Raw genomic sequence first — 17,382 nt, 5'->3', positions numbered from 1 at the left:
CCCCCCCTGCCACAAGGCACTGAATGGTCATTATAGTTCTCTGGGGCTTCTCTGCCAGTCATCTCAATGTATTTCACAAAGAGAATTAACTGTCATAATCCTTCTTACCAAAAAGGGAACACAGCTTATTAAAATCCTCAAACAGAAGAGGAGCCCTGAGGAGCATGGCTCAGAAGTAGCCCTGGGCAGGTGGCCCTGCACTAAGCAGCCTGGGGTGCCAGGGCCAAAGCTCACAGACATCACAGCAGGAAGTCTGTGCTGGGGGCTGCAGACCCAAGGACTATTAGGGTCTGCAATACATGTAACAGACCACTGAGTTCTCTCTTTTGAGGACAATTTTTTTAAAGCCTGCTAATCACAGTGAGAACAAATGTCAAAATCTTACATTTTGGATGACACAAAATCTACCTTTATCCACAGAGCTCTTCACAAACCATGAGCTATGAAAATCAATAGTTTCCTATTAACTTTAAGGCAGGAATTCTCAGGAAAAAAAACAAAAAAAACCCCCACAACCCCCAAAAAAACCCCAAGCAAACCAACAAAAACAACACAACAGAGCAGAGCTACCTGACTCCTGCAATGCTGTCTTTACTGCATCATCTTTGCTCCAAAGCCCATACGACCTGGTGGTCTCAGGGTGGGCTAAGCCTTTTTCTCACCAAAAAAAGACCCTGTTAAAATCCAGCTACCAATTAAGTGTTCTTCCTGTCAGTCTTCCTCCCATCTAAAGCCACAGTGCACATACTTTTATGAACTCCAGCTAAATGCCAAGATGGATCTGTAAAGCTCTTCAGTTTCCCTATTGAATCTGTGTGAAAAAAACACCCTTCCAACTCAAACACAAAGTGACAAACTGTAGAGACCTGTCGTAAGTTTAATCTTGAATTTTTTTGATTTTTCTCTTTTGGTTTGTTTTTAAACATCTTCTCTTAGGTCTGTGTAGATACAGAAACACATGCCACAGTCAAAGAATGTATAAAACATGGGAACAGAACAGAAAGGTTTCTTTGTTTTCCTAAAGTTAGACCAATTCACTTCATCACAAAACATGTATATATAACAGCTACTATTTTCACATGAACTCCTGGGTTGTTATCTTGCTTTCATCTGCTACCTTCCTGCTGCTACAAAAAACAAGTTCATGTGAAGCACCATCTCATTTTTTAATTAATACATAATTTTTCTCTTGTACTATTGTTCTCTGGAGATACTTTCTTCCCCATTCATGCAAATTAAACAATGTATTCCAGTGCTATGACTGCCACAATTTCTGCCCAAGCAGAACACAAGGCACGTGCAACTAATACTGTAGCCCATGCATCCCCGTCACAGGTAAACTGTGGGTTTTATACTCCCTGTGAGAACCAGCACTGAAGGCTCTCTAGATTTTGCCTGTATTTTCTATAGGAAACTCATATTCCCTCTCTTCTTCACTGATCTTGGGACTTTTCTTAATATTGGCTTCTCAGCTGATATCACATGGATATTTTTTTTCCCAGTGTTCACGCTGCAAGCGCACTTTGGGCACTGTGATAGGAGAGCTGGCATCTCTACTCTGTGGCTTCATTTTCAATTTCATCCTGAAATCTTCAAATAGTTTTTTGCATTGATCTCCCGCTTCTATGGCAAAGGAGGGCTTAGTGAGGGTTTGTTTGGGATTTTAACTACACCTGCTGCCAATAATAATTTTTTTTCCTGCCCATTCACCTTATTCACTAATAGATTCCACAGACTTCCCTTTCAGCAGTTTCTTTACAGCTTTTATTTCATTTTTTTCCCTTTAAACTCTGTGCCTTCCCCTATCTGTTTTATTATCCACACATAAAGATATTCAAAAGGGGCTAAAGAAACTGGGATCCCTGCCTCCTCTTCATGTAGGTTGCTGATGAGTGTCTAAGGTGGCCCTTTTGAGACATTTTAAGAGCTGGACAGTCAGTGTCTGAAAGCCAAAAGGCTGGCTAGACATGCACAGGTGCCTGTCATCCAGTGGGACGCACAGCCACAAGGGAGGTGTCTACACTTTGCTGCCTTCCTTGTCACCCAGCATGGCAGTCTGCAGCTGGTCACCAGTTCTCAATGAACTCCTGTTCAGTGCAGGGCATTTGCACTTAATGATTCAGTGTTAAAGATTCTTGTGCAGACACATTCTGCCTTGCCCATCTATAGTCCATTTCATCTGATCAGATTCCCTCTTTCCAGGATACCTCTTATTTCTTTTCCTTAGGTCTCTTCTCATACTTCAGTCTCATCCTAGCCTTCTTTATTTAGAATCACCTTCATTTTCAGGTACACCAGGCTTTTCCCTGAGCTTGCTGCAGCTCTTTCTGTACTTCCAGTGACAGACAGAAAAATAATTACTTGAAAGACAGGCAGCAGCAGGCACCTTCAAAATCTCTTCAGTCTCACTAAATAGGATCCCTTCCTATCCTGACCCACGGACACTCGTACAATGTCAACAGCCTTCTCCAAGGAGTGGGTCAAGCTCCTCAAAAAAACATCTGTGTATTCTCCAAATGGGCCAAAGCTAGAGGAATTTTCTTTCAAGAATTAAGGAGATCAAAGTTGGCAATAATATATTTTTCCTCAGCAAAATTAGTTACACAAGATGCAAATATCGATAATAACATAAGGCGATTAAACAAGCCACATTGTCAAGTTTGCTAAGAACAGAAGGTCTTAGCAAATGGCTGTCTACTAGCCCATTTAGACGACCATATTCACCAGCAACATTGTACAAAACAAACAAGCTGTAACTTAAATAGTTATAGAACTCCTCAGAGAATACCGGGAAACTTCCATACATCATGGGCATTCGCTTTATGAAAAGACTAGAACAAAAGAGAAGCCTCCCAGTGTCTCAACTCTGCACTGTAATGGCGCCGGCTGGATCTTCCCCATCTCACCATGGTTAAATGCAATTATTTAAGACCCAGCTGCACTCATGTGGTTTCCTCCCAGTGCTACCTTGCTTGAACAGACAAAACACCATCCCTGGACCTCTGCAGGAGGAGGCTAACTCTGAAAGTGCAGTAGGACAAGCTCTAATGAGGAGAGGCACAAGTCTGGCAGTCTGCTCTAAATAAAAAATGCAGCCCCTATGTGTAGCTTTTGTTTCCCTTCTACCCTTTACTTGCTTCAGTGTTACTTTGTCCCCAGTTACAGTACTTCCTTCAGTGAGTTTGCAAATGTTTGCTTGGCATTTACAGTGCACAAAATGTGCTTAAAAACACAGCACTGGGGGATTTACTCTAAGGAAAGATTTTCTCATTTTACACTGATAATGTCTCATGCTAAAATCACTACATGTTGGGGAAATGTACACAACTACAGCTTCTGCCTGGCAGGGACTATGTAAGTCTGCAGTTTTCCAGTGTTGGTGTATTGAAATCTTTTATTTGTGGGGTGGCAATAAAAGATGTGGAGAGAAAAATCTCCCCTGGCAACATGTACTTTTGAAAGGCCCTTTCAAAGCAGTGAGAAATACTTGAGCACACAGCGTTCCCGTCTTCTCCTTCCTTCCCTCCCCACCTCCCCAGCCTATGCTCTTACTATCAGAATAATAAATTTCTTTGTGCCTCATCTTAGGAAACTGTTTCACATCACCTTCAGGCCCTTGGCTGGGGAAGACCTCACAATCAAAGGTCATATTATTTCACACAGTACTATCAGTATTTTATGTTCCTTTGCAGCCAAGTGTTACCAGCTGGCCATAAAGCATTCCGTTTTGGGGAGGAAAAAGATAATAATTGTATTCTGAAATATTGATTGCATCAAATGGCAACTAGATTGGAAGACAGTGATCACACTGGGCTCAGGCGATTAAATAAATCTCGCTTAGAAAATGGGCACTTGCTGAGTTTCTATGGAAAGGAATGAATTAAGAAGAAAAACAGTAAGGAAGGGGATACATTAATTTTGCTCTGCAGCAGATAATGTTGAGCAAAAGAGATCTAAGGAAGAGCTAAGAAAAATCTTAAGGATTTTTCTCTTATTTTCAGAAGAAAACCTGAAAGCCACTGGGGAGGGGTTGCAAATTAAATTCAAACAGTAATCTCAGAAGCAGCAATTGGAAAAGAGCAAACAAAGCATATAAATAGGAGATAGCATTTCCTGCTAGGAACTTATAATTTCTAACAATGCAGCTCAACTCCCCTTGCTAGTTGTCCTGCTGGGCAATCTCCACTCCCTGGGAAATGCCATCCCCCTCTTCACTGCTAAGCTGCACAGGGTATTTGTACAAGTAACAGCACAGGATTACCTCCCAAAATGCCTATATTGCAGTAAGCTCTGTGGAACTCCTGCTCAACTGTGAGATCTGTAAGGCAGACACTGTGTCCACACCACTTTTACACAGGGTTGAGTACATTGCCAGCACTCTACAAATAATAAATGTATGCAACTCAAACACCAAAATCTTCTCCAATTAAGTAGATGTGCATTTTACAGCCTTTCCTTGACACTTGCAGGATTTCATGTATCTCTGCTCAATGATTATAATGAACAGGGGAATACTGAGCTTTTGTGATCTACCCTAGGTGACCGTTCTTTAAAGCTTGATTTTCATCTCCTCAAAATCCCAGATACACCTCAGTCCTGATGTACAAAGGTACAGATCTGTCTAGCTACATTTATTTCTCCTCTTGTTGATGTTCCTATGAAGAAAGTAAAAATAGTTTTCATTCTGATTTCCAATTCTAATTATGAGAATGTAAAAATATTAATAATTAAAAACATAGCAAGAATGAAAATCCCTTCTACAACAGAGGAGAAAGGGAGCTGGTTACTGTCAATGATAGGTGCTTTTTATGTCAAATAAATTAACTGCACTTCAAAATGACGGTGGCGTGTCAGCATCATCATCTCCATCCTCAGCTCCAATTATGTATCTCTAGGGAGTGCATCTCAGAACATATTGCTAAATACAGCTGTGGGGAAATTAAACAACAGAAATATATACTCAAGCTGCATTCCAAATCTGACTGAGATCCCCAGGACCAGAGGAAGGCAAAGGTTTGGCTGCTGAGCATGCCAGGCACCGCTGAGGTGCCTTGGCACAAAGTTCTCTGGAAATAAAGCCTGTTTGGGTTTTGAAAGATTCAGCTTGTAAGTACATCATAATGTACTTTTTTGGTGCTCAAAACACTTCTTAAAATGTGATGCGAGGCTACCCGGAAAGCAAAGGACAAGATGGAAGGTAAACACTTTTTTTCCCATCCCATAGCTGACAGCTAATCACGGTTTTACCTTCCACATGGAGCAAATGTCACTCTCTGGAACACCTCTGTCACTCCAGTGCCTTTCACACAGTAGTGTGACTTCAGCTGAGAACACGTTTTGGCCCCAGAGGTTTGGATGACAATGGGAATCTGAATTAATTTTCCCAGTCAGAATGATAGTTCAAAAGGTATAAAAGCTTTGGAATCCATGAGGTTCAAGCATCCATAGTTAAAATATTTTAGTGGCCAGTTGCATTAAAGTTTATAAAGCAGAGTTATTTTCCTACAGAACTTGGAGAAGAAGCCTCCAGAAGTTTGTTATTTTCTCCTAACAACAGCTACTTGTTGCTGCATTTGCTTTTGTTGAGCCTGGCCTGAGTTGCTTATTCTTAGGAGAAAATATGCAGTGTTTATCCTAAGCGATATTGTGGTTCAGGCTAATGATGGGTTCCCAGGCCTGGGATCCATGCCCTTTGCATTTCTGCTCTCCGAGCAGCTAAATGCTAAGCCATAGAATTGTTTTCTTCCTCTGAAGCAGCAGCTGGTCCCTTGGAAGACACCATAAGCATTTCTGCTGAAATCTGTGTGATTGCATATGTCGGCATAGTCTGTTCCTAACGGATCCTCTCCCAGACAAAACACACTTTCCTCAAGCTGGCTTTGAAGACTGTGTGTGTTTAAAAATAGCTTCAGGAAGATACACACATATTTTGCTATAAACTGTGTACAATGTGTACTGTGTACAGAATATTAATTCTCCAATATGTGATTTTGTGAGACTGCCTCATTGGCATCTTTGCTGCTATACATGGAGCTGGTTTGTGTGCAAATATGATTCTAGACACAAAGTTTTAGCTTGGCACGATCATAAAACAATGCAGATCTCAACATGTTGCTGTGTAACAAGAGTTTTTCAAGATTAAATCTTTAATATGCAGTAAGTAGCTCTGTTATAGTTTTCTGATCATACTTTGTCTAGCTAGAAAACTAATTAGGAGAATCTGGTGACCTCAGTGTCAGAACCTCTGATATTTCAACAGGAACCAAAATCCTTAATTCAACAGTCGACATATTGCAGCTGATCTGCTCTGCTCTCCTGCCTGTCTCCTATGACTCATAAAGATGAACTTTGTGTGGGGGCAAAGAGGGTGGCTTTTTTGGCTGAAATAGCTAGAAACAGTAAGAAGCTCTAGTTTATAAGTTTGATGAACTGCAAGCAGCTCAATGATATTTAATTATTGCTCTAACTGAGACATACCTGTCTGCAGATACAAAAGACAAGATACAGAGTCTTCAATAGGTTTCATGCCAATAAATCCCACTGGGCCAGGAGGATCCTTATCATCACTGTGGTGCTATTGAGACAGAGACCAGCAGTTTCACAGAGGAGGTTTGGAGTAAAGCAGAGAGGTAACCCAGACCTCCTCAGGCCCAAGCAGGATCCCCACCTCCTAAGTAATCTTTCTGTTCAGCTTTGGAATTATTTACTGCCATAAACCTCTTGGCTCTGCCGGGCACCAGGGGAGTCATTATTTCAGAGGCTTCGTAATGGACTGCAGACTCCCTTACCTCCCAGCTCCCAAAGATGGATGGAGATGAAACTGACAGTGACTGAAGGTTGTTAGCAGCTGATTTCATGGAGATGATGATACTGATTCACTGGCACTAATCAGGTGAGATTAGCAGAACAGCACAGACATGGAGAGGGACCCAGCAAATTAAACATTGGCACTTCAAAAGCTTTCTAGTTGCAAGAACTGCTGCCACAGCCTCAACCTGTCCCCTCTTCAGGGGCAAGACAGAGTGGTCAAGCCTCCGGGCTGTCAATCTTGAACCATTCAGCAGCACCAAAATAAAAAATAAGAACTAGTTCAAAATGAATCCTATAATAAACCAACTGGCACCAAAGTAAATCCATCATATAAACAAGCAGGGAGTATTTTCACTGCTTCTACAAAGTGTTTGGTCTCCTGGAGTGAGCTAATTTCTGTGTGAGTGACCACAAAATATAGCCTTTAGGTTATATACTGATAGGTACTCAGAAATATGATAGATGGAGAAACAAGATTAGCTCCACTTTATGTACAAGTACATTACATTTTTTATCACATACTTCAATGGTGAAGCAGCAGCAGAATTTAAAATTTGCAAGCTCTGGCTTTGTTCTGAGAGCTCCTGCATAACTAGTTGCATTTAACAGCTCCAGGCAGGTGCTTCTTTCTGTAAATTGTCCTAAGAATGTGCTGTGAATCTGCACCAAGGAACTCTTCCTAAACATCCGGTATCATCTAAATTGGAGAATTCAGTATCCCTTCCTTTCCCTTGCTGTTTTTTTCCCATTGTTCCTTGCAGCAGTTACTGTGCTGGGGTTAGAGATCACTGTGCCCAGGGTTGTTGAATAAGGTCCTAGTTGTTCATCTGCTTTTTGTCTGGAAGAGGGAAGAACCTTCCTCAGATTCAGTCTGTTTCAGCCATCACCTTTCCTGCCTGTCTTACACTATTTTTACTGCATATTAGATAAAGCCTAGCTGGCTGTTGCTAGGAAAATTAGATCTTCTATTGTTTTAACATTAATTATAGAGAGTTCAAGATAAGGTTTGTGTTAGAAAAGTAGGGGGTAGGAATGGTTTTCATTTTACTTTCATTATAATTACACAGGAAATTATGAAAAGGTGAAAAATAATTCATGGAAGTGATTTCTTCTAGGAAGCTAACAGGAAAGTGCATCTTGGCACAGATGGAGATCGTGGTGTATTACTGAAGCACCAGTCTTCTCACTGTGTGCCTGGGCACACTGAGCCTGTTTCTATTGCACTTTCCATGTGGGCAGAAATGGGCAGGATGAGGCCCTCTGCTCCCTTCAGCTCAACTGGGGGACCTTACTCATACCAAAAAAATGAGGCTAAATTAGTTCATGCTGTTAACTCCATGAATGCAATTTGAATTACTGCAGACATTATTTTGAACCATCAGTCAATTTCTGCATAATGCAAAGGACATGAAAATATGACTAATCCAGGAATTAATTAATTGGGCAGCTGTCTCCCTTTCATTTTTACACTACTGAGATAAACATTTGGACTAAGAAGTTCTCCTCGTCATTATAACTTCCTCATTGATGCTGCTTTGTGGGTGATGTTTATGACCACCATGTAACTACAATGATTTCAGAATTTTTCTTCATGTGAAATTACTATGGTTCAGGCTTTTAAAGGCACATCTACAGCAAAGAAAAAGGAGGACATGGACCTTGCTTGGAGATTCTAAGCAGCTGTAAAGATTAGACTGTGCCAAAGCTCCTCAGGTTAGACTTCCTTCTGTAATACAGCCACCTCAAGGTGTTCCCTCCATCACTGATGATGGTCTAGCTCTTTATTTTCATCTAACTATGGCTCAAAGGTCACTGGTGAGCAAGTGAAACCTTCTGTAAGAGGCCAGCAAAACTTCAGCAGTGCTTATACTTCCTGACAGGGTGGATGTGCAGAGGTCTTTGCCATGGTACAACTGCTCTAATCTTTTTCTTCAAGGCTTTTTTCCCCACCTGAGGCCCCAGGTTCAGCATACATATAGAAAGGTTCATCCCACCATGCCTACAGCCCCTCTATCTCTCAGTATATTGCCCATCTCCAGAGTACCTGAATAATTTCTGCATAAATTCTATCAAGTTTCCACGACTTCTTTCTTTTTGGCTTCATGACCCTATTTAGCTGTGGTTTGAAGGAAAAGCTGGGAGAAAAGTCTTTCAAGTGAATCTGTGGCAGAAGACCACTAAAGTTAATGAGACTCCAGTGGAGATAAGGATTTTGTCCATTCAGAGTCAACAGTATCTTTAGAAACTACATAAGGCAGCTGAGGCTGGAAAAAGGATGTATTACTCTGCCTTGTTTGCAAATAAGGAAGCAAAATTCCAAGGGAAATGAGTGATTTGCCCACAGTTGCACAGGAAATCAGCAAGAGATATGGAAATTAATGCTGAGAAGCATTTCAGAGCCTTAATCATAGACCAATCTTTTCCCTCAAATGCCAGCAGTATTCAGTGTTCCTTTTCAATAACAGAATAAGCAGTTTCACTGACTCACAGACATGTTTCCATCAACCATGCTTGGTCGCTATTAGGAACTATGCCCAACTGTAAAGATCAGCTGTAGTTCAACTGAGAAAGTTTACCTGTGAGATTCCTTCAAGGATCAAGTCACACTAAGGTCAGGAAATGCAAGGTCAAAAAGAAATAGGTGGGTTTTATGATACTTAGTACTAATTAGGTAGGCTTTGAGAAATGTGGATTGAAGTATTCTCTTGCAGGGAAGCTATTAAGCTGTTAGACAGAGGGGATATATGGCTTAGAGTAGGAAAGATTCACATCTCTTGCCTACAAATAAATCACTTGTCCATCATTATCTATTTTACCATCTCTGAGTTATATCAAGTAGCTGCCCAGATAAGCACGTTTTGTATAAATACATAATATTCTGGGGACAAAGTTAGTTTTTACTTAAACTAGCTTCAATTCATTGTGTCTTAATTGAAAATAAGTGTGTTGCAGCAGTGATCAAAGAATTGTCTCTTTAATTGTCTATTAAATCATTATCATTAGCTATTAAACAGAAATAAAAGGTTAAGAATACAACACTCTCTGTTCTGCCCAAAAGAATATTAATATCTCTCCAATTACAAAGAAACAATAAAGGGAGAATTAACAGTGAAAAGAAGCTGAAGATTAGGCAATTACATCCAAAATGCCTGACAGCTCTTTTTAGAGGGTTTAGCAGTGCAACCTATATAAAGAAAGCAACACAAATTTGGAAGCAAAGTCAATATTGACTTTACCAAAGGGGCTTGTAAAGAGAATATTATTTTTTCTTAAAAAATATAGGAATATAAACCCTGTACTAAAATTTAATGCAGCTAACTAATCATTATGGAATCAATATTGCAACTAATACATATATTTCCCGTTTTAAAAATTATGTTTGAAGAGGATTCAGTCTGAGAGCACCTTTAAGTAATTTGTGACTGAAATGCATTATCAGGATGCTGCAATTTTCACAAAAATAACATTACTCCCATTTTATATCACCAAGATAAAGCAAGATAAACTCAGTGAAGACCACATGCAAACCTCTTACTTTCGTTCATTATGTCAATATATTAGAATTGATACCAGGTCTGGGAAGGTGTCCCAGAAGGATTCTCTTCTGTCAGTGATTTGATACCCAAATAATTTCACAGAGGTTGATGTGTACACAACCTACCAAAATAAAAAGGGGGATCATAGTGAAAATCTAGTAAAACCTGTGCAGAATTTTGGCATGTGTTTTGGTCTGCTCTAGCCAGATCACTGGAAGGAATGAGAGGACATTCATCAACTTGAAGGTGCTTTGGAGGTCTAATTCCACCTAGGTATACAACCCATTTTGAAAAAGCAAGAAAAGGAAGATAGACAAAGGGCAAGAGTTTTCCTTTCTTCAAGTGGATAATCCAAAATTGCAACTGGAAATCTTGTCTCTGCTCACAGAGGTCATGTCAAGCCTTATTTAGTTGCCAGCTTCAGTAGACATTTTAAATCTGGGAATCAGAACAACTAACTTCATGCTCAGCTTTGATAGGATATCTGTATGGACAACTGCTGATTGAACTAAATGGACTTTAAACAGGCACTGTTGTGAGATGTGACAACTCCCCGACATCTGCAGATCACAATTTTATTAGAGGGTTTCAAATGCAATCTCAAGAAAACTTCAAGGGGTGCTCAGGTCTGGCATACATTCACACATGGCACAATGGATAGCTAGAATTTGGGAAGGAACTTGTTTCTTGAAAGCTACAGAGAGTTTATAGTAAGATCTACAGGTTAAAGGATTACTACATGTAAAAAGCATGACTATACTACCTTATTTGTTAGAATCTATATATAATATACTGCACTTCCATGGAATTCCTGTCTTTCTATAATTGCCCTAAAAAACTCAAATAATACCAAAACCCCTGTAACTCCTGTACAGAATTCATTGTAGCAATGAACCAAAGCACAAAATAAAGCAAATATCATATTAAAAGTATTCAAAAGTACCTCTTTTATGCCTAAAAATAACAGCAAGCTAAAAGCTGAAAGTCAAGCAATGGTGTCAGAAGTCATGCAATCAGTGTCTTGACAAAGTCACATTAACACTATTTTCATCTCAATGTCAGGGAGTGAGAACAAGGTGAACATATTATTTAAAGAGAAAACCAAAACACAACAAGGTTTAAAAGCTCCCAACTCTTGGCTTAAGAATTTTTGCAGAATGGTTGTTGTTTTCTGTTCTCTCCAGATTTTGTTACAGTTTGCTATCTTTGCTTGTAAGAAACTCCTGGGAAGCAGGTGGTGCAGTCAGAAGCAAGCAGGAAGCCCTGCTGTGCACTGTCACACTATACCGTGTCATTATGATGGAGTAATGGATGCAGGAAAGCCACACAAAAACAAATAGCTCTGTGTGGGGACATTTCCCAAGTGGGATGTATCAGACAACACATCCTTTCTCATCAGCACTGACTGGTCAGCAAAGACAGCTGAGGACTGCTCTCAGCATCCCTGCCCTCCCTCCCATTTGGAAAACACCAGCACAAATAGAAACATTCTAACTCTGCATAACCTCTGAAGACCACTCTCCTCATAGCACAGCTGGAAACAACCTGCCACTACAGAAACAGCCAGGACTTTAAAACACCTTGTTGATGTAAACTCCTGAATGTGGGATAGGTCCTAATATGGTGGCGGTGGAGAAGGGTGAAAACTAAGACCACTCTCCTCATAGCACAGCTGGAAACAACCTGCCACTACAGAAACAGCCAGGACTTTAAAACACCTTGTTGATGTAAACTCCTGAATGTGGGATAGGTCCTAATATGGTGGCGGTGGAGGAGAGAAGGGGGAAAACTCCATTCTCCACCTCAGGTGGGTGCCTTACCTTTATGACATCTTCATCAGCCGATTTGCACTCGGTGGATTCCGAAACATCGACCACAGACCCATCCTCCTGCACAGCAACCACCTTGACTGGAACAGACACCGTTTTGCCCGTCAGAATGGCCGTGTTAAGGACCTCAGTGTCCTGTATGCACACACACACAGAAGGGAGGGGCATTAGAGGGGCATAAAACCATGAAATGCCACAGGGGTCAGAGGGAGGAACCAAAACCCTGCCTCTGACAGGGACAGGGCTGTAGAGAGACCCTTCCTTGCATTCATCTTTCAAGCTCCCTATAATCAATGGTTTAACTACTGGTTTAACATTTTTCTAAGCTCAAAGTTGCATCTGGACCACATGGATTTACTTTTTGAGCCCATGTACAGGCCTGGCTGCCGTGGCAGTGCAACCTGTAACGCTGCTACGTGCCACGGTCTGCAGCTTGGCAGCACCACAGCTGAGTTGGACACGATCTCCAGAAGGTGCCAGCGAATCTTCCCACCCCTTTGCCCCAGATCATGCCAGTGGCTTGGGTGGTGATTATCAAACATGACAATAACAGCATTTCTTCCTTACTGCTCCAGCTAACGGTGTTGCCATTTGACCATTTTCCCTTTTCAGGATGTAAATACAGGATAACAAAAACTAACCATGAGGCAGGGGATTACAAACTAAGCAATACCATCCATATACTTTTTATTTTTAATCTTTCCCCACCAAAATCCCACCTAGAGACGTTTTACCATATTTCTCTCTAATCCTGATGAATTCACAGTGCTGGCACTCTAATGACTCCATTAACACATCCTTCTTCTGTGTCTCAGTATGGCTGCAGTTTGATTAATTACTCCAAATGAGTTGCTACAGAGGTCCCCGTCTTGCATAAGCAGGTATGCAGACTGGAAGGGAACAGTCTCTGAAGACCCCCAGAGCAGCTTGTCTCTGCTCCAGCAGTGCTCCCTGCAGGCCCAAAACTTGACACACAACACAAGGAACCATGTGTGCTTTCAGAGAGGTTCAGTTCAGCCTTCTCAAAAAGCCTGCAATAGGAAATACTGCTTTGAATCAATTTGCTTTTAATTTTTCAACTTCCATAAAACTAATTGCTTGCCAGTGCGGGGGTGGGGTGTGGAAAGTTGCTTCCAACTAATCTAAGTTTAAATTCCATTATTAGAATTGGTGGAAGAAGAAATGGATTTTAGTGAAAAATCTGATGGCAGCTTGCATAGGGAGGTATATTCACTATCATTTGGTTCTGTCTGCTAGCTAGATTGATAGAAAATAATGGGCATTGACCACAAGCAAAGGACAGCTGGAGAAGACCAATAAATACTTGCACCTAAGATGTATTTTTAATCAATATTTGGAAACTTCTACAAAAAGCGCCCTGAATTAAATGAGTTGAAGTACTAATAACACTAGTGCCAGCTAACTGATACAATCTACTAGAGCTTTATAGGCAGTCATGTTCCACAAAAGCATTTAAGCATGTACTTGAGTCCATTTCTGTTCAGAACAGCACTAAAAGTACATGCTCAACTTGACACTTAGACTTCAATGTGATTTAAGCAGGTGTTTAAGTGTTGTCCTGAACAGAGACGCTTCTCTGAATAATACCTCATGAAATAAATATACTGTCTTTGTTCTGTTCTCTGTGAGGCACAAACCAGATGTTTTACACAGTAAATGACTGTCTAGTTTCTGTTTCTGCTGAATAGGCTCATTTATACCCAGCTGCCATCCATGAGGGAGGGACAATGTGAAGGAAAGAAGTATGTGACAAAAGTGTAAGTGTGAAAGAACAATTGTAAAACCTTTACAAAGACTGAGGTGTGAACAAAATGAGGAAGAAAATGCACTGCCAGGTGAAAGAAAACCATTAGATGCCCCTCCGGTGGAAAGAGGCTGTATAAGGCAGACAAAGAAACTGAGAGTGCTTCATCCACAAGTATGTCAGAGAAGAGGTAGTTAAGATTTCACCAAACCACCAGTAAATATTCCATAAATCCCAGGCCATCAATCCAGTATAAAGATATGCCAGATACATGATGAAGACACGGTGGTCCCATGTCAAAATGCTCCCAAGCAGCAGTTTGCCAGTGGCTATTTCAACATCAGACACTCTTCTTCAGTGCATCATGGGAAACAGTATCTTTGCCAAGGTCCTAAAAAACAAACATACATCTAATTCTACTTCCAAATCCACTCTCTCCTTGCACTTGTATTCAATTATAATCTCAACCAAAACTCTACTAAGTCATAGATGAAAGGTTTATTTATACTTCCGTGGACTTGGAATCAGCTTCTCAACAGACCTCTACTAATTTCTCCTTTGGAGAAATTTCTCCTTTTGCCCTGTTCATTGTATCATCCTCATGTTGACCCCTCATGTGTGACAAAGGGTAAACAAAACCTCCAGCCTCCTTTTAACTCTAAGTGCTGCTTAGTCTGTCAGACTTTGATGCTCTGAATGATAATGCAAAGTTTACAAAGACATTTGCATTCCTTTCATAAAGTCCCAGTGAAGATGAACAGGAGAGAAAAGTTCCTAGAAGAAACACTTTGGGACCCCAGTATTTGTGGGTACTCTGAAATAGCTCCTCCTACTCTTGACACAAGCACTGTCCTGAACTTTCCCTCCTTCCCAGCATGTACAGGTACTCACTGCGTTAATTAGCTGGTGCTGCTTCACAAAAACTACACTTCACTGGTAAGCAATTCTACTGTAAAAATCAATATTTCAAATGCCTGATGCCTGGGTCGAGTGTTACATGAGTATAATAGGCTGTGTAAATATCTTCTTAAGAGCTAGCTATTTATAGACTGAAAAAATATATTACCTCTGAGGATGAAATATGAAGGCAGAACTGAACTAACTGTCTGTCCTCTAGATGAAACAGACTATTTTTTTTTTTAAATGCATCTTCAGCACGTAATAGCATTTCATCTAGATCCTGTTAGGCTTGTTTTATATTTCCATGGCAGGGTTTACTACAAAAAAAAAAGTGTTGCTGACTTTAAGATATCTGTGCTGGTTATTACTAACAGCATCTGAAATGTAGAGAGGGGTAATAATGTTGATTTACACAGGCAGGTCCTTCCATGTGGCACAGCATCAGTGAAACATCCGGATCACCAACACAGACCTCTAACTGCTGAGACTGAAAGGTCCCAGGTGAAAAACTGGGAATCCCATCCTGTTTCTTTTGTCAAGGGTTTCTTTCAGTTGTAAGATCTTGACCAAAACCTTCAGTTCAAGCAGCCCAGGTGGAAGCGATACATTCATATTGCAGGCTCTATCCCTGAGTAATAATTATGTGTGTGTTTATCTCCAGCTTTTTCTCTGTACCTGAATGCATTAGCACTTCAGCAGAGCTCTTCTTAATTACAACTGTAACCTGCTAATAGCATTTCTTTGTTGTCTGAAGGAATCTACTTCTTATCCAGCCTAGGCTAAATTAAAATTTAATACAACATCAGGTCGCAACAGTACTAGGAAGCCAATGACAGCTGTTTAATTAAAATCTAAAGCTGATTAGATGGGACTACTGAGAGAAATACTCAAGAGGAAGAGCAGAAAACTACTGAAACTCAAGGCCGGGATAATGGCTTTATTTAAATATGAATAAAACCTGTGCTCAGCCATAGTAAATGTTTGAAAACTCATTGCTTTGGACAAATGGGTGGCAATATGAATGGAAGACATGTCAAAAGTGATGATAGAGCTGTGATCACCACCACTGCTGTTCCCTGTGTGTGTGACCTGAAGCAGGGATTACTGAGGAACAACTGCAACACAAACCAGCTGAGGAACTCCAGGCACAAAGTTCCCAATAATTAGCCTTTAACCACCACACAAACCTAAGCCACTTAGGCTTGTGACTCTATGCACCTTACCCAGCTACTGTGAGACGACAGTTTTCCCTGCCTCTTCTGGTTAAAGACATAGAGAAACAGATTATGCATCTCAGGAGAAACCATCTCAGGATCCAGGAGCTGGACACAGGTTATCTAGACCCAGCCCAAAGCCACCAGTGCACCTTTGCTATCCCTTTGGGAGCAGCCAGCATCCTTTCCATGAAGCCTGGCAGGGCACAAAGCCCCACACCAGCCCAGATCATCCTTGTGATTAATGCACAAGTTGGATGCATTTTTTTAGAGGTTAACAAAACATGCTACAGTACAGTAAAACCAATAAACACTCAATTGTAAATCAGGAGAGAAACCTAAAGCCAACCCTATTCCACTGACAAATGCTACAGCTAAATGTCTTTTGGCATTTAGTTGAAATTACTGTCTTCAGTAAAGAAGGCAGAGAGCTGAAACATTTGTCTGCAGAATTGCATTCCTTTGTTATTATTTTTTTTCCCAGAGTGTACCTTGCAAAAACACATTTGTAATATTAGAAAGAGTCTTCAGGAACCAGTTTTCCTGCCTGGAAATGACATCTCTTAGAAAATGTAAATTATAGGGCAGACTGTGACGTGTGGGCTGGGCTAAGGGAGAGTTTTTTTATTTGATAAATTATTCACCACCCTTTTCTTCAGATCAAAGAGCAAGGCAATATAATTCCATTAAGCAAGCTTAATATATAAATTAGATGCTTTGCTGAAAATATTATAATCCAAAGCAATTCTGTACTTTTTCCCCCTCATAGCTGAATAGCATTTTAGGTTTCCAATACATATTAATGAAACGTGCTTGCCAAAAAGTTATTTATATTTCCCACCATTAGATCAGGTAACATACACCATTTTGTCACCCAGTGGGGAGAATGAACAACTGGGATTGCAAATCTATGAAACATTAGAAAACACAAACAATCTTTCAAAGAGTTCACCTGGCTCTTTCACCCTTTGTCCTCCCTACATTCATATAGTCAGTCCACTTCATGCCCAGGAACAGCCCCCAGCACAGCTGGCAGGAGTGCTGCTGGCTGCTCTGGCAGGCGCCTGCTCACTCCTTACTCAGGGGCTGACCTGGCAGCCCTGCCCGCCCAGGAGTTGCCTGCAGGCTGCAGAGGCTGCCTGTGTGAAGGGAGTTATAAGACCCAGTAAAGGACCAAACAATGGCTCATTCCTTATTCTGCAAACATCCTTTCTGTAGAGCCCCTTGTGGAATCAACTAGTGAGCAAGTTTTCAGGTGTCAGAGTGAGGCCTGAAGTGTGACCACACACTAGTCCTCAAGCCTGGTCAGTGCTAGAAGGTCATTCCTG

The 17,382-nt window shown here is 40.9% G+C and overlaps 1 protein-coding gene across 1 annotated transcript in view; it reads right to left on the bottom strand.

Moving 5' to 3' along the window:
- TMEM132B (transmembrane protein 132B) overlaps positions 1–17,382 on the bottom strand; it is a 234,110-nt gene that overhangs the window by 21,175 nt on the left and 195,553 nt on the right. The window contains exon 5 of the mRNA XM_009997682.1: positions 12,167–12,310. Within this exon, the coding sequence (XP_009995984.1) occupies positions 12,167–12,310 (144 nt within the window). The remainder of the gene's footprint in view (positions 1–12,166; positions 12,311–17,382) is intronic.

Source organism: Chaetura pelagica, unplaced genomic scaffold (genome assembly GCF_000747805.2).
Source record: "Chaetura pelagica isolate M959 unplaced genomic scaffold, ChaPel_1.0 scaffold45, whole genome shotgun sequence".
NCBI classification, from domain to species: Eukaryota; Metazoa; Chordata; class Aves; order Apodiformes; family Apodidae; genus Chaetura; species Chaetura pelagica.
The sequence above is the reverse complement of the archived record's forward strand: the minus strand, read 5'-3'. Positions and strand labels throughout refer to the sequence as shown.